The sequence below is a fragment of the Amphibalanus amphitrite genome, unplaced genomic scaffold (assembly GCF_019059575.1).
Source record: "Amphibalanus amphitrite isolate SeventyFive unplaced genomic scaffold, NRLGWU_Aamphi_draft 001731F_arrow, whole genome shotgun sequence".
Taxonomy (NCBI): Eukaryota; Metazoa; Arthropoda; class Thecostraca; order Balanomorpha; family Balanidae; genus Amphibalanus; species Amphibalanus amphitrite.
The window spans coordinates 48,000-72,500 of NW_024883224.1; the positions used below are offsets into that span (position 1 = coordinate 48,000).

The 24,501-nt window shown below is 46.6% G+C and overlaps 2 protein-coding genes across 3 annotated transcripts in view; one reads left to right on the forward strand and one right to left on the reverse strand.

The window, feature by feature from the left end:
- The first annotated feature begins 373 nt into the window (after positions 1–373).
- Positions 374–1,914, forward strand: LOC122374883. The gene is made up of 2 exons (XM_043353936.1): positions 374–589; positions 1,046–1,914. The coding sequence occupies exons 1-2, from the start codon at positions 428–430 to the stop codon at positions 1,241–1,243; spliced, it is 360 nt and encodes a 119-aa protein (XP_043209871.1). The 5' UTR covers positions 374–427; the 3' UTR covers positions 1,244–1,914.
- Positions 1,915–2,119: 205 nt separating this feature from the next.
- Positions 2,120–24,501, reverse strand: part of LOC122374880 — a 48,469-nt gene continuing 26,087 nt past the window's right edge. For both annotated transcript variants that reach the window (XM_043353924.1, XM_043353925.1), the window contains exons 2-6: positions 11,356–11,529; positions 6,525–6,695; positions 6,012–6,183; positions 4,486–4,630; positions 2,120–3,936 (exon numbers count right to left, since the gene is read on the reverse strand). In XM_043353924.1, the coding sequence (XP_043209859.1) occupies positions 3,076–3,936; positions 4,486–4,630; positions 6,012–6,183; positions 6,525–6,695; positions 11,356–11,529 (1,523 nt within the window). In that variant the 3' untranslated portion in view covers positions 2,120–3,075. The remainder of the gene's footprint in view (positions 3,937–4,485; positions 4,631–6,011; positions 6,184–6,524; positions 6,696–11,355; positions 11,530–24,501) is intronic.

Consider the following 24,501-nt stretch of genomic DNA (forward strand, 5'->3'; position numbering starts at 1 on the left):
CCAACTGCCAAATCCCTAGCCTTCTAAGCGGCTGATCCACGGTGGCACTAAAAAATCGTGTCGACTTTGAATGGATATCCGGCTACTCCGTGTCACCGGAAACCCCAACTTCCGGTCCGCTCTCTCGGCAAATGGTCACGTGCCGACGCGTGATTTCCGTTCAAGGTCATACATTGGCCAGTGCGTCACCAGAAACGTGCCCTCAAACGTTCGAACATACCTCTGTGCATATGTCAGCAGCAATAGAAGGGTCATGTACCCCTGGAATCCAGTATCGAATTCCATTGACTGTTCACCGGCATTCGTCACTGATCTCCCCTCGCTGATTGGTTGATCGACGCTCGCAGTAGCGCCTCGAACAGATATTATACAGGCATGGAGATTATATAGCCTGAGGCATTCTTGTTGACGACTCTTTCGTGGCAATATGGCGACGCTCAAGGGGCACCGCCTGTGCTTATTGCTGTTGCTAGTGGTACTGGTTGCACCAGTTCCGCAGGGTACTCCGCTGTCTGGAAACGGGGAAGAAGTTGTGGTGAAGGATATATTGGAGAAAGTTCTGGAGGGTATGCAACTGAAATACATCAAGGTAAGGTGTCGCCAAAGCGTTTTCGGGTTTAATGAACGTGGTTTCGAGGCTTTTCTTTATCGTTCACGTCAAGGAGCTGAAAGATCAATGCCATAACGAGCATAGGTGCATGACCTCTTTGACCAGTTCTCAATCGGGGCAGCATTTTAAAGCAAAAGCTTCTACCTTTTGACATTCTTACGTTAGGTAGGTAGATTTCCGCAGGTCAGGCTCAGGAATGCTGTATTCTCATGATTGAGAAAATATCTTATTATACCTCAATCATATGAAGAAAAAAAATCTCGATAAATACAGTCCGACCGAAGTTCATGTAAATGTCATGGAACTACTTTAAGTTTGATAAAAGCGAAACCAGAGATAAAGGCAAGCCAATATCAATCGTCATAAAGATCCTAAGATTGCTAACTAGTTGACTAACTAGCGAACTAGGTAACTAGATACCACGCCCTTTTACAGAGCATGAAGTTTTGCGACGAGAACTCTGGAAACCAGAAGGCTCCGTACATCTGTCTGGCTAAGAAGCTGCCTCCGACTGAATGTGCCCATCCGATCCGCGTGGGTGACCTCCCACCCTTCTGTCAGGACATGTGCCCGCCACAACTACAGGAAGACAGGGAGGCTGACCTCTACATGTGCCGCAAAGTGTCCATCTAAAGATTGGGTAGGCTGTATCAAGGCCATATATAGGAGGTAGAACGGTTAGCCGTTTGTTTACATCGGTGACCTTGACAGATGACGTCAGCGGGTGTCTACCCATTTTCGCCAATATTAATCTTCCGAGGATTTTATACTCTAAGGCACTTTGATATTCACCTTCAGGCTCCCTTAGAGCCTAAAAAAGATAATTTACTGCACAGCAGTCTTTCGACAAAACCTTGACACCTCGTGACGTCATCTGTCTCCTGAGCCCTCCCTATGTGGCAGCATAGAACCGTAACCCCTTGGGCTGTATTATGTTTGTCAGGCTAAAGGCCGAGTCAGGCTAAATCATGCTCGTTTTGGATTGCTTCGACTGTAGACGTGTTGAAGATACGCCTTAGTTGTTAGTTGTAGTGCGGTTAGTCAGCTTTTGTAGTTTGAGTTTATAAATGGCAGTGTATATTTGATTTAAGACTAACTACTTTACGCAGCAAGATGTCTGCGGTATTGACATTAAATTAACTTGTATTTACGAGCAGCTCACAAAATGCGTTATCTGTGTGTTTAGTGGTGGACTGGCTATTATCGTTAAGTCGTATGCGGTAGCGATGACCGGTATATGCACATGAATAGGTGAACCGGTGCTTTCTAGCATACGTGTTAGTAATAAAACCAAAAAAAAGTAAGGCAGACTTTTCTACTACTACACGTACAATAAAGAAATACGTAACCGAATTAGTAAAAACGTTTAGCTACAATTACGGTTCGAACAGCACGTTACAAACATAGTTAACATAGAAGCAAGAGCTGCAACATGTAGTTAAGCCTGAGTCGAATACCAATGTCCTCTGCTGATGATAACACATTCCGAACATCAAACTACAAACGGTATAGAAACCGGCGCTTTTATTGGACGCTGACAGCGTGTAGAGACATCCGCTTTCTGCAGCTGCCATTGAACATACACTCACGTCTCGTGTGCGGCGTTCCGAAGCGTTACATTCAGCATGATTCGCAGAGCATTGCACACGACCACGAAGGCTATTCACGATTGGAAACAGTTTATTGCAGAGACTTTTCACCACGTGAAACGGTTGGTTGCCATCGATCAGACCACTGCATTGCATCAACCAGAATGCACACTAACTACATATTGACGCCGATTCACAGAAGACACATTCTTACAACAGCCAAGCTTTTTACAGCAGAAAGCAATTATTACACAGGCGCAAGACATAGTTGATTAACAACATTATTATTATTATTATACACGAGATAAGCAGCAACATAGCACTTCAAAATCGGCCACTAGATGGCAGGGTTGTACACTGGCACGACTGCTGATGTTCAAATCAGTCCTCACTGGAGAATCGGCTCTCTAAACGAGACAGTCCTCATTCCACTGGCCCATCTATTCCTTCCTCAAGGCGTTTGCCTGTCAGAGGGGAGAAGGAATCCTGGCCAATATTTTCGGGAGCGTCATAAAAGTTTGCCTTTTTTTAGTGAAGATAGACAGGTTATGAAATCACTCTTACCGCAGTGTGGTATCCAAACGTATTCATCGTGATACATAGCTTTGACAAAACATGTTGCGTCAAAAGATACCACATTGAGAAAAGGACGTAATTACACGAATAATCTCAGTCGATACGTCATGAAATCGTATAAATAGCGAACATTCACAGAACATTTCCTTCAAACATTTCATAAAACGGTGAAAAGTGTGACGACTTCTGGCCAACAATGCATCCCTAACTGACCAAAAGTCTTCTCTTTTCTATGTAGCGAACACTACACCAATGTCCTTCGCATCATTGATGTCATCCTTATTCAATTTCAGCACTTCACTACAGTACAGTACTCAGTTCCTCTTCATGAAAATAGCGACCACTGAAGCTATCAATGTCCTTCTCGATGTAATCACTGTGCTCGTTGAAGCTATTATCGAGTTTACTCTCTCCAGCCGGTTTGGTCCTCTCGTTTCCATAGATCGGCGGGGGTGGAGGAGGCATACCGTTACTGCTCCCACCCGAGTGACCGCTCTGCCCATCGGTTGTTGTATCAGTGAAGTCGGAGGTACGCTCCCGCTCCTGGCGTGCGCTCCGGATGTGTTTCAGCTTCTCCAGAGGCCAGTCCTTGTAGGTGGGCCTCGGACCGCGGTGGGGGTGCTCCTCACCACCCCCTGGAGGGAGGGAGCGGGGCGGGGCAGGCCAGCCTCCGGTGAGACTGTGAGCGCTGGAGGCCGGGCGGAGGCTACCCGCCGACGGTCGAGGCCAGGCATCTCCAACGAACAGCGCCTCTCCCTCGCCGCCGTTCACTTGATGGACATACACCGGCTTTCCTGCTCTCTCTTCAGGTAGCAGATGCAGCCCTGTAGGCACGCTAGCGTTGTGGGCTCGTGAGCCTCCCGGTGCAAGCCTAGTTGTACTTCTTGCTCGACGTCTGCCCGTCGGCTCATGCTTGCGATACTTCGCGCCGCCACGAGTCGGCGCCGTGCGGCTATGGTTCTCCTCTCTCCCGATAGGTGGCAGGCTCTGTATGCCGTCCAGTTCGTCATCCTCTTCAATGATGGCCTGGCTGATGCTGAAGTGTGATCCTGCAGGGACGCTGCCGTTGGAGTGAAGACGACCTGCAGCGGAGCGTGGTCGACGACTCCCTCCGTGGCCAGAGGGAGCCAGGTACTCGATATGAGGCGCTGAGCCAAACTCCTGTCGGAAAACGGGGAATCGTGTGTCAAGACGAGGCTGGTGGTCCTTTGTTGAGATACGGACCCCTGAATACGGATTAACAGAGGAGACTTAGCCCCGGCGGCGCAGCAGGGCAGCCAGCTAGACAAATATCTTCCCCTAATTCTTGTGACCATTCCAGCTCTGTAAAGGTCTAGCTAGACCGAAATGAGGCACCTAAGCACGACAAAACAAAAACAAGTAAGAGAGGAGGAACATAGCTTCTTTTGCTTTTGGGTTGGGGTTTTCGGAGGGCTGAGATTATTTCAGATTCGTGGGGTGAGACGGGAGGACAAGAGAGACTTTGGGCTGAGCCGATCACCGACAAAAGTGCAGTGAGTGAGAGGATAAGAGGATGAGTTTATCCAAGAGTCCATCACTTTATGACGCAAGCGCATTGGTGCTACAACCAGGCTGTTTAAAGTTTAAAACAGCATTTTACACAATACTTGAAGAACATGCTCAACATACAGTGCAGAGCATATTAAATCTGTCTGCCTGTTTTTCGAAGCCCTCCCTGTACTTTCCTACCTTGGAGATTTTCTGTCGTTTGTAGCGTTTCAGGAGCCGTTCGGCCCAGCCCAGCAGTCTCTGCCAGTCTGCGGGTACCGTCCGAATCTGCTCCTCTTTTCTGTTCAGCAGCGTCAGAATCCGAGACAGGTCGCGCAGGATTGACCTGGAAAGGTCAAAAAGGTCACAAGGGGTTCAGAAAAGGGGTCATCACGTAAATATTTGTCTTCACTTTTTATGCCACAAGTGAAGTGCAGGGGATGTAAACGGTGCTGCAAATGGTTACTTAATAACAAGTGACGTTCAGCTCAATTAAAAGTAAAACATTAATTAAAAAAATAAAAGTGAAGTGACCAGAAAATGAAGGAAGGTAGTGGCCAACATTTTCCATCAACTATATTTAATCATATCAAAAGGGCATATCGAGTTCTTTCAATTCATTCGGAAAAACAAAGCACGGCATCTCAAACCATAAATGTGTATGGAATATGCTTCCAACTACCTATGTACCGGGTGGCCCAGAAAAAACGTTCCCAACTTTAAATCAATATTTCTCAGAAAGTGATAAAGATACAACATTGAAACTTCGAATAGTCAATGCGGCACACATTTTCAGTAAATGGTGTGATTTTCATGGTGTTCGGTAAATTACTTTTGAAACGGTTCGTGTTTCAAGCATGCCATGTAAAAATTACTTTTTTGCTCCGATGTTTACTCAAAAATGTGAGTGAACAGGTCACTTTCACCCCTCGGCACCACGGCCTAGAGCCATGGCTGCTACTGGCAGCTAGTCTCATTGATGGTTCGGGTCTCAGGATGACACATTCCATCAGGCAACCACGATGGCTCTGTGCCAGTGGCATCGGAAGAAGTTTCCAGTTTTCTAACCATCTTGTGGCTCAAATGCTTTCCTGGCTGACATTCCTGGGAAAAGGTAGCTTTTCAACCAGTTTTCTTTTTTGTCATCTGCTGGCAATGTTGTTTTTCATAAAATGTTATGTGGTCTTCTGGCACAGGAACTAGTCTGTTTTAGTTTGTTTTCCTTATCCGGTCGATTTACTGGTTGATCTACTGAAAGGAGGGTAATCAGCAGTAATCCATGCACCGTGCCACGAATCATGATTTGGTGTTAAAACGAATGGCATCCATGAGCACCATTTTGGCTCAGTATTTGAATATTTGGCACATAAGTGAGACACAAATATTTAAAACAAGAACATACGTGTTGGTTTCATTCACATGCTCTATTTTTCTATTCTTTTTTTATAACATGGGGCGTCTAACCCAATCATCACTATCGTTTGACATCGGCAAAAAAACAAACAAAAACGTCTTGCTTAATTCAACTCAAGATTGCCAGCTTGAAAATGATGGTATAGTGTTATAATTTAGCATACCAATGCGCAAAGAAATGACGCAAACTTGCTGAAAATTTTGTCTCGTTATTTGCACTCGAATTTGATATATAGGCCTCCAAAGTTCGGAACGTTTTTTTCTGGGCCACCCGGTATATCATGTATCATATGCCCCATTCCCAGCCTCCTCACCTGTACGCTCTGTGCTTCGAGTCGGCCTTGCTGTCTCCTCCTTTGCTACTCTTCCCATGAAACTTCTTTCTCGTGTCATTCAGCATTTCCAGAAAATTCTGTGTTTCCGGTCTCAGCGCTTGGAGGCGAGTCAGGAACTGGATTCGCTCGAAGTCGCTGGCTGCTGTCATTTCTAAAGGGAGGGAGGATACGGGAAACAAAATTAGTATTTTCTACAAGCACTTAATTTAAGACTACATGCACTACGACTGACTGCAGCTGTTGGTAAAAACAAAAATAAAATAAAAATAAAGCGCTGCCAATACAAATGCTCTAGCTGCCAAGCGAAACGCTATCTACGGAATTATGGCTGAGCTACACAGCTCAACATAGTCCACGAAACACGAAAAATGGCCAAAAAATATGTCCCAAAGTAAGCAGGCAAGGATAAAGCTGTTACAACACCAAGCTACCATCTACGACTAGTTCTACCAAACGCGGGCCTGTCTGCCCCACCTGAATAGCTGCACTCACCAGTGCCGCTCTCTTCAATTCTTGCTGTCAACGGGTCCATTTTCCTTCGTACGCGAAGGAACAGAAAGGCGCCGATGAGGACGCCGATGCATATGGCAGCACCGACCAGTGCTGCCACCAACACAACCAGCTCTTCAGTCGTCATATCAGCTGTGTCCAGAAACCGGCCAGCTGGTGAGGAGAAACGCACAGGGTCAGATACTAGGGCTCAAATCCGAACAAATGCCGGAGGCACATTGCACGGGGGCAGGTGTGTGTTTGAGCCCGCAAAAACGGACTGGGTCAGGTATACGGTGTGTTCAGTCTCGGTATCACTTTGCTAGAATTATTGATGAATATGAGCAATTTATGTCCGTTGATTTTTTTGCGCATTATTGTAATAAGTCGCATTTAAAATGAATCAGTCACACGGACGTCATTCATGGTATGTTGAAACTTATATATGGAAGCTTGCAACTCCTGGTAAGATTTGGTAAGATTGGGCCCAGGGCCCAATCTTACCAAATGCCGTGAATGCGCATTCACGGCATTTGGTAACATTCAAAACTATTCAACATTCATTTATTCATTCGTTCGGGCAACAACACTGTCGCTATCAAAACCATTGGGCAAGATAAGCTGTGTTTAAATAAAAGGGTTATCATTGATATCAGTGCCATAAATTCCGGCCAGTGCTGCCAGATCCTATTCACGGCATTGGTAAGATTGGGCCCTGGGGTTGTGTGCGATATCGACTAGCTACGTTGCAAGACAGAAACCAGAGAGCTGGTCAGGTGCTGACCAACGCTGTGCGGTGAGCGCCTATTGTTTCTAAAATCGATCCCTTCACTACTGTGGAGAAGCTTGAGAAAGGTTGACTTGGCCAAAGCCTACAATGGCGTAAACGTAACTGACCCATGAATTTATCTAAGATCTAGAGCCGGATTTTATTGTTTTCACAACACTCTAGAACTGTGAGAGTCGTGTGGAAGATTGAAAATGAAATGGTGGTTGTATCTTGCAGAGCTATCTTGAAATGACAGGTGCACAACTTGTCACACCTGGACTATTACTTAGGTGTGCCTTTTCTTAGAAATGCCCTCGATTCGGTTTTGCTATTTTGGGAACAGTTGGACCGACTTCCAAATGCACTTGCAGAAGGTTTGCTCACCCCGCAACGTTGGTAACCCACGTATTGGTTGGGTACACACTACACAGCTACCTACTCTTGTGCATATGACAATGCACCCCCGGGCAACAATTGCTATGTTAATATGCCGTGCAAGGCTGTCATTCAAGATGCCGCTGTGCAGAAATGGCCTATATCAGGTAACATCATTAATTGAAGCATTCCGGTGGCAGCGTCTTTCGCAAAAGTCACTTGCAGATTACATGCAGTATGTCGCAAAGCATGCTTAGCAAAATGCCATTTGTCTGAAAATAATGGCTTCTCATTAAGCGACCAGCAACCATGAACGGTAGAATAGTCCATGAGGCAACATCTAATTCTCATTTGTCTTCAAAACTGCCCAGATAATAGATAAGTTGCTGCATCGCAAGTGACCTCCCCTAATCGAGAATGCCCCATGCACTGAGGTTTTTATATAGACTGAGAGCAATACTTGTACGCGCGTCGAGCACCTTCGCTCAATGGGCTTAGCTAGGGGCTGAGCTATGTGATAATCTCATAGTTTCGCCATGTTGTCGCTGTAGAATTCAATAAATTGGCTTCCATAAATTCCATAAAATGCTGCTCGCCTGTGACGTCTCCATAGCTGAGCCTGAGGCCAGTTTTACCAACAGAAAAATAGCCGCTTGCCGGAATTCTTTATCTAAAGACCGCCTCACATCACGTAAACGCGCTGGGCACGTTAGCGGATAGGGCTTTACCGTTTACGTTCCGTATGTGAAGCGGTCTTTATGCAAAAAAAAAAATCCAGCAGGCGGCTATTTTTCTGTTGGTAAAACTGGGCTCTGGATAAATAATTTCCATGCATGATATAAATAAAATAGCAAACATTCTACTCCAATAGGTATTGAAGGTGAGATGTACAAATCAATAACCATCCAGCAACATGAGCCATCAGCCAGCGCCACAAAACACCTCGCAAAACCTCGAACCCAAACCAGCATTAACCCATCCACAGAAATCGTAACTCTTCAATTCATCATCAGCATATTTCTCACGGCTCGGCCACCACGCCTTTACATTATTCACGAATCATGAATTCCTGACTTCAGCTCACGGCATACGAAGCCATCATAACGGATTTCGTGCCGACAGTGAACTTCTGTTTCCGTGAGATGCGCGAGGAGCTTATCGCACGGGTCACGGTTTTCTCACGGGACCGTCACGGGAGCTTCAAGGAAGCGTCACGGGATAGTCACGAAATCGTCACGAGATTGTCTCACGGCCACCGCAAGAGGCGGGAAGATGTGGAGATGTTTAAACACGATTGCGTCCGATTCTTAGCGAGAATCCTAGAGCGAAGTGTATTTGAGTCCAAGAAAATTTGAATGTTTTTTTTTTTTTTAAAGAAAAATTGAATGTAGTGCAGCTAGGCTAGCGAAAAATTTGTCTGCAAATCAGAAATGTGATATTTTGTAACCAAATTATTCACAAGCGCAATGCAGTATCAGTTGCTCGTATCTATGTAATCTGGTGCAACTAACGCATTCAGTCAGCAAAACGTTCAACATATTCAGCAATCGCAATGCCCATATTTCAAACAAGACCTCACTCAGCATTACACGCATTGAAACGAAGGCCTTTGACACCTTTAATCTCTTTAAAAAAAACCAAGCGTCGATTATCCGGCACGAATTCAGCATCATTGACCCGAACAACACCTAGTACTACAAGCTAAGAGCATAAGGATTATATGTATTGGAATTAGGAAGCCTTTCTTTAAGCGCCACTTCTCCAACCAGGAAGGCACGCAGTCACCACAGTGGGAGCCTAGGAAGCTTGTGTGGGATTCGCGCCAGCCTTGGGGGCGCGTCTGGTCGGCGTTTGGCAATGATCATAGGCGGCTTCCCATGACCTTTATGACCTGAGGGACCCCGATAGTGGGAACAGAGCGGAAGGTGATCGGATATCGGGCGTGAGATACTACTGAGCTTCCGATGAGCTATCGGGTAGCTATCTGTGAGCTACCGATTGACCCTTGAGCTATCAGTTATGACTTATGCGATTTCGTGTCCGGCGTAAGATCTAGAAAAAAAAAATATATGGATTTTAGAGCGATTTGAGGGGTTGAGGAAGAGAAGACTAGATTTATCTTGGGCTGAAATTTATCTTTCGTGTAATTAATGAGGAGAGCTTATCATGTTCTAACTCACTCACATATATCTAAATATCTTCCTCACATGAAAATCACATAAAATCAAAGTAGGTAACTCGCATGAGTCATGAACTCACATGAAAATCAAAGTATTGACGTATGAATGATTCAGGAAACGGTGATGTTAGTTCCATCTAAACGTAAGTACACAAAATGAGAGCAATTATTTCACCAAAGCCTGCACTTTTGGCGTCTCGTAATAATCTGATTAGGAATGGTATGAAATAGTGATGTAAATTACAGAAAATCGAAATACCGATACCAAACCAAATACCAACCAAAACCATCAGTAAATACCGAAACCGAACCAACTTGAGAAGATGAAAAATACCAACTTTTTACCGAGTTTTCAACCTTGTATACATGCAAGGGTTCATAATACCAACAAAATACCAAAAGCAATCGGATTGAAATACCAAATACCAACTTGGTATCGGTTTGGTATCGGTATACCAAAAAGTTGGTATCCGATTGACATCACTAGTATGAAGCTATGTGAGGAATGCACACGTGACAGAAATAGTTTCGTGGCATTACAGCGCTTATAAAAACGAACAGAATATGACGTCAAACGCTTACACGTCCGTATACCTGCACAGGTGAACTTTATTCCGATTTCAGCATGCACATTTAGTCTAATTATTCATAAGCGCTTCACCGGATGCTTTTCACTTTTATTTCTCTCATTATCTTCAATCATCCTCGGCGCCTTTTCGGAACCGGACCTAAACACGGACTAAAACATGCCCACAGAGGAAGACATCCTCGAAGGCCTGCCAAGCATCCTTGAGAGATCGTGCCAGTCTCGTGGCCATTTGCAAACAGGTCAAAGATCACGGTAAACCGTTACTTGTCGGGATGTTTTATCTTTGCTCAGGTACGTGAGGCTTTGTGAGCAAGGCCGCCGCCTGCAATATGGCCTGCAATTTCACCCAGGTGACCTACAATCAGTGCTTGATGTTCGGCGGTCGGCCATATTGGAGCAGTCAGTTTGAGTTAAATGTGCCGCTAACTGCGCTTGAACGACAATCGTGGTGCAAGGAATGATTAATGGGTTACCCTAGCGAGAAGTCGTGCCATGTGGAGCATTTCTCATGGGTACCAACAGGGATCATATATTTTAGTGATCAAGGTTAACTGTTAATTGAAGTCAGGTTGACTATGGACCACGTGACCATTGAAATTGAGACTGGGATATGGACTAGCGAAGGCGTGGTTATGGTTATGCATAACGTGATAAATATAAGATAATGTAGGTGGTGAAAAGAACGACTGAAAGACACGTGGAGCCTGGAGGCTGTAACGCAACGAACTGGCAGACAAATTTCGGGCATGCCTAGTGTCACGATTTAATTTCGTATTATCACGCACTAAACCTCATTCTGTTCAAGATTTAATTTTTCTACTCACCCCGGTAGAGCAGACCCACTAACTACGTCACTACGACCAACTACGTCAACTACGTCACCGTGCAGTGGGTACTAGACGTTACTCCCATTTCTACTCACCTCGGCAGAGAAGACCGTGGTAGCCATCTATATCACTGTGCACCAGCCGATAGTTGCCGGGACACGCGCTGACGCACTGACGTGTGCCGTGCACGATTGCACGTGCACAGCTGGTGCACTGTCGGTCCTCGTCGCAGGTGAGGCAGTCCGGCTGGTCACAGCCGGTCACCGAGTCTGAGGGAGAGACAGAGAGAAGGGGAGAGTTAGGGGTGGCGTCGATATAAAGAAGTTTTATTGGTTGGGGTTATATTGGAAAGCGTCATAAGAAGTTATACTATACCTCGCTCAGTAGTCAGTAAGCCAAGCCTTAGTAACCTTAGTTCCAATCCGTGTCTTTGAGAATAGATTAAACACAGCAGAAAGCAATGGAGGAAGATAAAAAGTTTAACTAAATGAAGTCACAATCTATGCTTACATACTTGGTATGACATGGACCGAAAAATTGGCAACGGTATGTCACTTGCACACTGCATTGCACTGCACAGTGCAGAGGCATCCGGAGTAAACCCTTGAAAACATTCAGACCACGCCAGTTCATTCAACCCATCGTCCACCAACCCACGCTCAGAAATCCCGCCGCTACCCCACTCACGCACTTCACCCCCCCCCCCCATCCCCCCAGCACGCCGAACACTCTGGGAATGCCACCAACGTTAGACACGACCCCGCTGCGCGTCCAAGCAGCTTAGCGAATGGTCACGAGTATGGGAACTTGGCCTCGGTGGCTTCACGCATCACTGCCCGCGCGGCTGCTGACAGCCAGGCTGGGGGAGTGCCTGGTCTGCGTATGTGATGTGACCTAGACGGAGACTGGACTTCCCATCAGTATCTGGGTGATCTACCCTGGCGTATGTGTGGTTTATTTACTGCACTTTCAGACTTGGGTGGATGGATATTAGAAATTCTGTCAAGTAATAAGAGCCTATATAGGTTTTATTTTACTTCAAAAGTCTAGCCTATATTTGGTGCAGTTTCGAATGGCTTCAGTTTTCAGCCGGGGACTGAGAATGAGACAGTCCGCCGGCGGAAACATGCATCTGAGAGCCTCTGATATGAACTCGACTTGGTGAGCATTAATGCTCATTCCTGGTCAATTGACCAGGAATGCATGACGACAAAGGTGATAACAAGATAGGCCTTTTTAGGTTCGATTTACTGCAGACACTTAATGCGGCGTCTTCTCTCCAGCCCGATCGGAGAACACAGGAGCTATGACGACGGAAAGGCTCCCCACAAGCGCTAAACTCACACATCTCACGGTAAATTTCCCATTCGTCGTCAGTGGACAACGGTCCAGACTCCATCCAACCTCTCCTGAAAGCCGCAGCGCCGCTAAGACTTCACACAGTGGTGAGAGCCAGCCACTAAAACACAGTCACGCTTTGATGGATGTGTATGAAGGAAGATAAATTACGCGCTTGAAGTCTCGGTGTCCGAAAAGCGTGACAACCAGCGAAACTCATAAACAGCGTTTGTGAATGTTTAACAGTTAGGTACCTAAAAAGGAAGTAGATTTCCCAATCGGAAGTCTTTTGCGTAGTCAAAGGAGTGAGTTTCACCGGCAAAAACGCATAACCTCGAGCTCAGCGAGGCGTAGCAGAATGCCAGATGCGGGATAAGGCTCGTGCTATCCTTGACACAACGTCTTTGGTTCAGCAAATCCCCTGAGACATTAAACGCCTCACCTTCCATCATAAGAGAGCTTGAGGTGAGACTTTGCATAGTGATAAGACAGTTGGTTGTTGGGTAACTCTGGAAGTGACCAACATAATTTGAGGTAAGTCTGACACTCACCAGCCTCTCTAAGTCTGTCAAATGTCACGTGACCACTGTGTGACGGCCCGTGACAGACGCGTGACGGACGTGACGGCCACCAACCGCAGGCAATGAGCCGTCAAATCTGTCAGGGTTGCCGTCAACTGCATACTGAGGGAATTCCATATAGCGCCATTCTGAGTAAAGCCGAGGCCAAAGCAAGCCCCAACAAATGGTCGAAGAGGATATATTTATTGATGTCGTAAGAAGACTTGATTGCTTTAAAATGAAACAGAAGTACAGTACATACATAGTTTGAATACAGTGTCAAAGTTGTCGTATGCCAATTGGTGGAATGGTTTGTTTGTACGATACACATAAGTGGCAACATGACAAGGACCGGTCTATACGAGTAGGCATTTGGCTTGTTACAGACAACGAGCGTTGCTTGACAGCCTTGCAAGGCCAGCGAGTTTGAACGCACGGTGGGAAACTTAGCTTTGATAACATCGTGTGTGATACCATCTATTAATGATGAAATACGATCTGCGTCGCATGGCTCCGGCTAAGGGTGTTGAAATACAATTTCTGATAACAGTTGACGGCATATAACTTTGAATCAAACATGCGCGGATTCGCAAGGATGTTCAATGAACCGTTTTGGCTGAGTAGATGCTCAGTAAGTGTGAAATTTGGCACTGTGCACTGCTCAGTTACAAGCCATACGGTGACTAGCTGCCGCACCCAATTATCAACTCGAGTAACATCCGCATACAAATGCAATGAAATCATCATACACATGTAGTGCCATACTTAAAGAATAAATCGTTTACACCACGTGCCACTCAAGGTCGACCCAAGAAATAGCATAAAGCCATAAAAAACACGTTCACATGAGGCATTCCTGTGCAACTTTTCTCATGGGCTAAGAACAAAAGCACGACCTAGGGTCCACATTGCTCGAAAACATCTGCTAGAAAAGATGATTATGAAATAAAACTGGGATATATTACGTTGTGATTCCGTGATCAGGATTATACTGTGATGAAAAGAATGCCGAGTTTTATCAGAAAGGACATCTGAAAGGCCGAGGGATATTTTTCTTCTTGAGTGATAGAGATATGGTAAACGGGTCACTTAGAGGTAAGTTCCCATGCAGATTAAGAATCTTTAGGCTCCACGGTGTCTACATAGAAGAGCAGGTATTAGCGCCTCCGCAAGGCGTCTCGTTGTAAACATGAGATTTAGACGGTCAATACTCGTTCACATATCTGCACGCACAGCTGTACTGAGTAAAGCTATATTTAATAATGAGAATGCGTGCTAAAATATCATTCGCTAAAGGGAATAAAACTGGATATAGCAGTGTGCCAAAGCCACAATTTTGGACAGTTGCCAAGAGCCAAGAACAACAAAGAGCGGATGTCGTGAAATCAAATGGAATGCAGGCCCGCCCCCGAAAGGCACTCACGTTTACCCGAGTCACGGTCACGAGCCGTCACGAAAGTGACGGATACTCGTGACGCAGCACATAACGCCGTGACCTGCAAGTGTGTGACACGTAACAGAACGTCACGTAGAAACGTCACAGAGACAAAGTTCTGGGCACGCGACTTACGACGCGTAACACTTGCATGCTCGCTCGGCGTATTTATAAGGATATAGCGTGTCTATTTCACTGGATATGGCCAACAAAAACACTGAAAGGCGGTATGTGAGGAAACACCCTCACGGAATCCCAAGTGGAGCACGCACGTCCGTGCATACGTGAGATCGGGAAGTTATTCCAGGTCTTTGAATAGCTGAAATTCCAAAGCGAAACAGAAAGTGCTGGGCTTTACTTGCAAAACAGTGTAGCTCATAATTTCTTAATAAATTGCTCATAAATTGTGATGACTTTGCCTGACGTGCCTGCCTGGGGGCGCCACCGAAACTGACCTGTCTGCCGGCCTGTGCTAGCCCCTGCCCGCGCGTCCCTGTGAGTTGCTGTGTGTTCTGTGCGCTCCTCTGCCCACTTCCCTGAAACGCTGTGTGGCCTGTGCGCACCCCTGCCCGCGTCCCTGCGGGCCTCGCCGCCTCGGGCAATTGGTGACCGGTCGCGCCCTGCAGGTAGACTGTGCCGCGGGCCGCGCTGGTCAGTGTTCGCCCGGGACACAATTCAGGGCTGTTTTCGATGTCGGATTTTCATCAGCATGCTGCCGGTTTTGTCATACATGGAAGTTCATTGGCGTTTTTGGTCTCTCATTGATGAGCCGCACAGACAACGTGAATTCGACCAATGATAAATCGAAAAACGCCAGTATGGTGACAGCCTGTTGGTAAAAAACTGCGACTGAACAACTACCAGGCTGCATCAGTGGACGGTCCTCTGTTCCTTACATAGGCCTTCAAGTAAATATCCCTCTGTCTAAAACCGTCTTCTAATATATACTATCTAGCCAACCGATTGATATGGCTGCTAGCCATGATGACGCAATAATAAGTCGATTACGTGACCTTGTTCCTAAAACGGATCAACTCTGCTCCAGCATCATCATTCATGTGCCAGGGTCTATGTAAATCGAATGTCAAAAGTACGAGGCTTCAATGTCAAAGGTCAGGAGTCCTGCATGAGCAAGAAGAACCAGAAGTATTCATCAAGGTTCCTGATCTCTGACCTAACCCTTATGCAAAAGATATCAAGGTCTCGGAGATCTTTTCATAACTCATCCTCCAGCAACGGTATCTGACATTGCCCACCGCCCACGAGTCTGACATTTTGACAGCTTGACAGCGTGACGGTTACGCGTCGTGACAGTTTGGCAGTGAGACATCAAACATCGACGGTCACGAATGAGTGCCGGCGAGACGCGTCCTGCCTGTACGGAATCTCCATTCTACAGTGACGCACGAAGTTGCCCCAACTCTCAAGGACTTTGAGTACACCAAGAGCGGGGAACTCCATATGAACTCGGACGGTCGAGCTGCTCCCGTCTACCATAAGGTGATCACAGTTGGTTTATGTCTGTCAGGTGATGTAGATTCGCATAGACTGACAGACAGGACTCCGTGGAGCGAGATGACGATGTGCTGTTAGTTATGACGTGAGCAAGGCTCGGCTATCCTGATGGGAGCAGACGGAAGCTGAATTAAAATTCAGCAGGATTATGATCGAGAGGAGTGGCGCGGCAAATGTTCAGCGACGATCCTTCGTAATGAGATAGCCGGAAAAAATCAAGACTGGACATGTGTAGTGCTGTCCTTGGTAACAAGCTGTTTAAATCAAAATAATAATCCAATATAATCAAAGAAGCCATCTCAACATTGTGATAAAAGGAGCTAGACTTGAATTACCCATCAGTTTTCGAATACTAATGCTCCTATGTCAACAAATCACACTTCAAATATCCCAACAACAACCAACTGTATTCACTGACACCCATGTCAAGCGTCTCTCCTCTCCGTTTAATTTGCTCATCACGACTCATTCGAACCGGACTACACTCGCTTTGAAGCTCCACGTGAGAGCATCCAGCGCCCACCTGAGGTGCCTACGGTCACGCCTGGGGCGCAGGGCGCTATTTTTAGCGGTCACCGCTCACGAAACGCTCACGGATTCTCTCACAGTCGCATCTCTTCACAAACCCCGCGTGCGAAACGTGACCGCCGCTCCTCTGAGTACAGAATACACGCTCAAAGCTGCGGTGGAGTCGGGATACACTCGCTGGTCACTAAAACGGATCGCGGAGGATTGTGCGATTGTCAGACACACACTGCTATTGCCAGTGTGGTCTTCAGCTAGTCATTGCGGCTTAAAACCTAATTTGAAGCGAATTATATAATCCAACAATTGACTGGTTGATAGCCGAAGCTCAGACTGGCAAACCTACGTAGGTATAGGTTAATAGGCGAATGCAGATATCAAGCTTGAAAGGATGGACACAGCATCGATATTCTTCGTTCGAGTCTACCGGTGTTTTCGCGCTTATTCCTGGCTCGGCTTTGAATTCACCACACAGTTACATCAGGCGTCTCAGACTTTGCCCATCGTCACGTCTCCCACAAACCCTGGCTGAGATGGTCTGTCTACCCCGAGAGGTGTGGTCTGTGGTCTGGTCTGTGGTCTGTGGTCTGGTCTGCCGTCTGTGGTCTGTGGTCTCCGTGTGCTGTGTCTGGTGCACCAAACGGCATTGTTTTCCAGCCAGTAGACATCTGGGTAACACCGTGTACCATTCGTGTAACGGACACACCCACAACGGCTGATCTCGTGAATGTCTGCGGTATCGCTGACGCTTGTATTTTGAATGAATATGAATGGGTAACACTAGAAAAAAAATGACAGTTTGGGATGGCATATACTTTTTCAATGCCTTTGCGGCCCCTGGTACGGTATTTAGTTACAAATCAGAACTCTTACGCATGCCACTTGTGCGATAGATTCAAAGCGACACTGCGCTTGATTAAAACGCAGCGTTCCAAAAGAAGTAATCAACTCAAACAGTTAATGAAGACGGGTCATGGCAATTAAAACGTCTGGTGGTCAGATGCTATTATGTTCAAATGAACAACCACATCTGAGACGGCATGCGTGTGGAATGAGACGCAGGCTTTCTGATACAAACGCTGACAAAAACGTTCACAAAACACAGATGTAATGATAACGTTTACGACATTCCTTGATAACGAAGTGCCTTTTTATTGTTCAGGGAGTACAGAGTTGTAATCGCTGTCACCATGAATCATGATTTTTCAAATGATGACCCGGAATAATCCGGGCTGTAAAAAGGCTTCATTTCATTTTCATTATCACGCCAATTGTCCGATGGAGATAAGGTATAAAAACTCGAAGATAATTCCTCCATGTAAGATTTATCGCAGTTGTCAATGCAGCACATCTGACAACAGTATGAACCATCATCTCAGTCCCAGGCTGCTTTATTCCCACTCAGCAAATGCCGCGTAATACCATAGCCAAGCCTTTGGCGAGACTGAGCGGGAGGGGCTGGCCTAAGAGGGACGGGGAGAGGGAGCGGGGGCGGGGGCGGCGGAGAGGGGCAGAGGGAGGGGGTCAGGAGACTGGGGAGGGGAACTCCGCGAGTGAAAGTAGCGGCCCAACTCTCCAGTCGCGCTGGTCCTTGGACCAATGCCAGGGTCAGCAAGCCAGGTCAAATCGAGACGACACTCTTCCAGGTCAGAGTCAACACAGAGGGGAATGACTCGACCGAATTTTCAGGCGCTTTTGATGGTGGAAAAGGGCGAAATGTGAATGTCAAGTGTGAATGCCTCGTTGAAGGATGACGTATGATTGCGGTGAGCTAGATATTACGATATAACGGAGCTTCGCGAGTCTTATGAGACGTCAAGGACGGCATCTTCTGGATGATCAGATGAATTTGGTGCCAGTCTTCACTGACATGCTCTTGATGTTGAAACGGCATCAAGTAGCCAAAAGTCAAACAATGCCTGTAGGTAATCAAACTTAAACGGGAAACATATAATAAAAGAGCAATGCAAGCATGTTATTTGAATTTATATCGACCGTTCCAAGTAAGGAAAGAATTAAGGAACCAACTGGAATGCAAAAGTACTACAAAATAGTAGCGGAGGCGTGGCAGGGCATGAATATACAACCATCACTCGTAAAGAGAGCATTTTCTAAAGCTATAAATCTCCATTCAAGACATAGTGCTAAAAAACAAAAACCAACCCAACTCACGTAGGTATGCTAACGTACCACAAGATGCTATCCCTCCTTCAACATGCCTACGTGGGGTACCAAACAAAAGAAGACCTCCCTGGCGCTGTGACCTCCTCTGAGGAGGCAAAAATGAGGCACGTGCCTCGGATGCAGGTGATAGTGTGCTGGGTGGACATGTGAGCGGAATGAATAGCTACCTCCATGCTGCAGGATCTGGAGAGAAGACGAAGATAGATAGGAGGAAGGGAAAGGACTGATAAAAGCTACCTGTGAACAGAAAAAACAGTTTTGGTTCCTTGTCGGTATCTCTGGTCGTTTTTTTCAAAGATGCACCGAAAAGCACGTTAGATACGGTCCACGCGTTGAGCCCCGGATTTTAACGTAAATTCCAGTGCTGTCCGGAGTTCACAACTGGAGGTAAAACTCGCCCATTTTTCCAGAACGGGTTTCTGGTTGGTGGTTAGTGAAGGTTGCCACAACTTACGCTAAATCAAATACCGGTTTTCTGGTATTCAAAAGCGAGAAGACAGATGCCGCCATGAGTCATACCAAGCAATGAATAACGAGCTATCGTTATGCCCAATATTAAAAAGTAAAAGTTGTCTTAAGTACCGAACCTGTCACAGCATTAGAATACCTACTGTAACCAATCAGAAAATATGGTTATTCTCAGGGGAGGGGTGTAGCATAAGTCCGTTTATATTTTCAGTGCAAATGTTCAGAGTACAAATAAGGTTGATGGTCGACCAATAGACCCACACGCCTCAAAACCTCAATAATAGCCACGAGACGTTCAGCAAGTTCAGCACTACGTACACCAATCTCTGCTGCATCTCTCAAACACCAATACCACTCTCCATGCCAATCAGACCACCAATCACGCTCGAAGCAGACTGGGAAGAAGGAGAGGGGAGGGGAGGTACCGTGACCGTCATCACCTGGGAACCAAACCTGACCTTTGACCGCGGTTCGACGGGACGACCACCCACCGGCGTCTAGGCGAGGAACTGTCAGCGGCTCTACTTCAATATACCGCCTCGAGGGATGGCGATACAGCGAGACTTGCCATGGGAAAACAGGCAACGGCATGGATTTACAATTGCAGTAGGAGGCCGCTTTTGTAAAGCTGACTTGACTGGTGCATCACCATGATTAACAAGAGTATAACAAATCCATTCGAGGAGTGACACGGTAAAGTCAACAACAGTGACCATGCTGTATCAACGCTTGAAATAAATGCTGAATAAATATACTCCGCCACTGCAGAAGCGAGTCATTGTTAACACTGCTACCAGAGCAAATATCTCCACCATCCAATACTGCAACCACTTAGCCATGTCACTGAAGCAAGCAGTGAGCTCAACATATTACCAAGAGCGCAAAAACGAAGCACCAGCGCACCAGCAATGCACCATCAGCAGTGCACCAGCAGTGCACTGTCCGTGCACCATCGGTGCTGCACCTGGTGCACGGTGTGCAGTTGTGCACGCCATTGCAGAGTGGCCACTGCGCCAGAGGCGGGAGGAAAGAGTCGCCATGGGCGGTCGAGGTTCGATGACCGGCTGGTTAGAACCGGAGGAGTAGAGCGGAGAGACAGAGGAGCAGAGGGGCTAACGGACAGAGGGAGCGGGGAAGCAGAAGAGAGAGGACAGGATGAGTGGATGGACAGAGGAGCACGGAGCATTCAGCGAACGGAGAGAGGGAGGGGATGAGTGGGAGGGACGGTAAAAGAATAGCGTTTGAATATGGTCAGTGAGAACTGATATTTGAATATAAATCAGTTTTCTCTAAGATGAAGATATGACAATACAAATGTCATTAGATTTATTAAAACAGGACGATGCAAAAATTAAAAAAACGAATAAAAGTGAACGGAGAAAGAGTTGAGTAGGCAATGCAAAAAAATGAAAAGGATCAGAATAAGCAAAATAAAAGCAACTAAGAATGGCACCTCGAGGCTAACCAACATGTCATGTGATCTTTCAGCCCTCCACCCGTCCTGATTGGCCAAGACGAGCGGACGGGCGTGACGATCATATTCGTGACTGGAGGAGGGACGCCAGCTGGCGGCGGGACCAGGTGTGCCGCCTCGGGGCAGACGGCTGCACGGCAGGGGCCCCACCGCGCTACGGGTCTCACGAATAGCGCAGTGCCAGGGATTACCCTCAAGGAGAATTGGCTTGAGTGTGAAAGAGTTCGATGGTATAGGGAGACGCCTGAAGTTACTCGTTTGTTACGGTGTTACGAGTTTTCTTTTCTGCGGGTCACGAGTTGTTCAGGATTACAGATGAGCTTTTGAATGCTACAACGACTTTTACACTTCTTTATCTTTGCCGAAAGGCTAAGAGCCGATACATTACCTGCACTAGCATTGCATATTTCTTGACGTAATACATACACAATTATGGCCAAGTTTAAATGAACAAAATGATTCTTGTCCTTGAACACAAATCATATCAGAACAAATACTTAGATTGAACATTTAAAAGGCTTTCAATACCGCTCATTATCACCGCAAGCTGTCACCAGCTCAACGTAGCGCAGCTATCGCACGATCTCTCTATCCTCCGAATCATTAATTACCACGCTAATCGCCGGACAATCATCTCCCCGCCCCCTGAACCGTAAAACTGATAATTGTTTGTTGTGCACGCCGCATCGTTAGTCAGCTGAACGTTTGTCAGCTGATCAGTGAGACGATACTGGCGCGCTGAGGCGAACACCAATGCGTAAATACTACGAGTGAAGCATGACCGTTGGCGTATCATGTAATCTTGACAGAGCATAGTTTCAAATGAGTACACATTTCGCTGTGCACACATGATTCATATGACAATGGAAATAAACTGTGTTGTGGGTGGTTGCCAGAACTGGGCCCAGGGCGGTTGCTGGATGGTTTTCAGATGCCGACGAGCGCCAAGGTTTATCGTTTGGACGTGGTGATTTCGGTGAATGATGAAGTCCCTCGAGGTGACTTACGAGTGTTTTGTTTTGGCAAATACCCAGTATATTCGTTTGCATTTAACGTTTCAATGTCGTTCAACACCGCTTGTTTTGATTCCTAGCGCATGCAACTGTGACTAACTTGTCCTGGTGCATGCAATTGTGACTAATTTCCATATCACGATCGAGAAGAGCAAACATGAAAACAGCTTATAAACAGTTCAACAGGCCAAACAACCATCTGCATTATTTTATTAGGACAGCCGGCTTGCTTTACAACACATTGACTATTCATTTCGCATTCGATTCAGACGAAATCGCTGTATTTACAAGGCCTGAACAAAACACGTTGATGTTTTGATCCTGCTGATCATTAAACATGAATGACCCAATCCTTGAACTTTACACCCGATACCGCACTTCTGGTCAATAATCCTTTCACAAGTCGATTCCAAAGCAGTGAATAATTTCCTTCCATATTACCTTGTTTGTCGGTTTTAGTGAATAACACGATACGGATGCTAATACGGAAGCTAACTCAGTGTGAATAAACATCCGTTTAGACAGATCAAGGTCCTCAGCGTTACGCCGCGCTGGTTAAACTCGCCTCAGCATTGCAAACAAACCAACCTTACAGCAGGGGCAGACTGCACACTGTACAGGCTGAACATTCTGGTAATGCACCTGGGTTCTCCGTAGACGAGCTGTCCACTGAGTTTTGTCAGTCGTTTGCAGAGACATGTGTACACAATACTCAGGAAAAACTGTCAAACGAATGACAGCATGCATGCCTGCTGTAGTAGCATGTCATTGAAATACAAACAATACAGTGAGCACATTGTGATGCGGCTATTATGGCTGCAGTGATAGACAGTACGGCTTGCTACTCACTTCAGGCCATTATGATTTAACCCTCGCATGTGTAGGGGGGGGGGGGTCGGATGGACCCCCCCATGGTTTTTCGCGAATAACTCGCGTAAAAAGCGGCCAATCGCGACGAAACTTTCAGTACCCTCGCATTGATCAATTTGACACCTACCCTGAAAATTTCATGACCCTGACCCCAATGACCTTTGACCTGTGACCTCTTTTCCGAGACCATGTTTGGCCGGAATCGCGATTTCGCGTATGTCGGCTCGCACTAGCCGCGTGTTTGCAAGCTTTTCGTGGTTTCAAACGTTCAAACATGTGATTTGATGTTACTCCCGTGTGTGTCAAGGTCACCTGAAGGTCAGGTCAGGTCATTGACCTTTGGTGACCTCGGGTGACCTCGGGTCACTTTTTCGAGTTTTACATGTTTCTAGGCTAGTTTTTGGAGCTGAATTCGAATTTAGCAACCATTTGAACATTTACGAAGTAGTTTTGGTGACTTCGTAACATGTTACGAAGTTGTCAGAGGCGGTTGACACGTACTACGAATACCCGTCACGACGCCTACTGGTTGACCTGACCTGACCTGACCCGACCTGGTCTAAATGCTTCAAGACATCATCTGTGATCAAAACTAACACGATATTCGTGATCAGCACCCCGAAAAACCCCTTAGCAGCCACACTTTACGACTTTCTAACAGGTCCCGATTTTCCCGATTTTGGGTCATTGACCTGACCTGGAAGGTCAACCAATGACCTAGGACCTTAAAATTGGGTATCATCGGCTTCCTCTCGTCACGGGCAACACGCTCGTTTTTTCCGCGAAGCTCTAGCTCGATCAGGGGCCGAACGGCAAGGGGGGGGGGTCCAACCGACCCCCCCCCCCCTACACATTAGAAGCTGGCAAACGCCGCACACATGCGAGGGTTAATGTTTGACGGAACAGTAACTAACAGATTTGCATTGGGGCCAAGGTAGTGGCAAGCAATAGCTTTGACCGGCTCTGTCAGAGGAGAATAACGAGAAAAAGGCTGGGAGGTCGGCTATTTAGCAAGAGTGATTCGCCATGGTGCAAACTGGAGAGTAACGGCGCTATTAAAAAGGAGGGGGAATACAAATGAGAGATCAAAGAGATAAGAAGAGAGGGAAAGGGATGGGGAGTAGAGAGGAGAGGAGAGAAGAGGAAAGAAAGCAGAGTAGAAGAGGAAGTAGGCTAGCGGAGAAATTACACGAGAGGTGAGGAGAGGACAGGAGGAATGAGACGAAGGCGGGGAGGAGGGATGAGAGCAAAGCAAAGGAGAGGTGAGCTGAGGAGAGGACAGGAAAACGAACGTTTCGAAATTAATTTTTCTATAAATCCACTCCCCAGTGCTCTAGGTTATCCAACTGACAACTGACTCGTTCTATGCTACCAGCCACTCGAGACGCCTATACCTATCATGCGTTCCAACGCTCCTTGGCTAACAAGAGCGAGACAACTCAGCTTGTCACGGAATCCTTAACGTCAGCTTCACACCTTAGAAGTCACTCACTCCCGTCTCACTTTCAACACCCATTGACCGGAACACATTAGACACTTTGACACGAAGAGTTTGACTAAAAGCGAACACCTGCGTCAAAACGGTCTGCAATTATTCGCATGCGCACAGCCGGAAACCTAACGGTCCTCCTCACTCTTCACACCGCTGAAGACCCTCAGGGGATAGGTCCGCTCATCATACTCACAGCTCTGCACTTCAGACGGCAGATGTTCACCAAAGTGAGATTCCGCATGATTATGAGCTACCAAAATAGACACCCTGGCATCTGCTGAACCGTGCAGCGAGCGGTGGCTATGTCATTAGTGGTTCGCACCTTAATGACTTTCGATCAGAGTGTGTCGTTTTTGTGAGGCTCCGT

Coding starts and splice junctions, on each gene's coding strand:
- LOC122374883 (XM_043353936.1), top strand. CDS start 428: ATGGCGACGCTCAAGGGGCACCGCCTGTGCTTATTGCTGTTGCTAGTG. Junction 590..1,045: donor TGCAACTGAAATACATCAAG/GTAAGGTGTCGC, acceptor GCCCTTTTACAG/AGCATGAAGTTTTGCGACGA.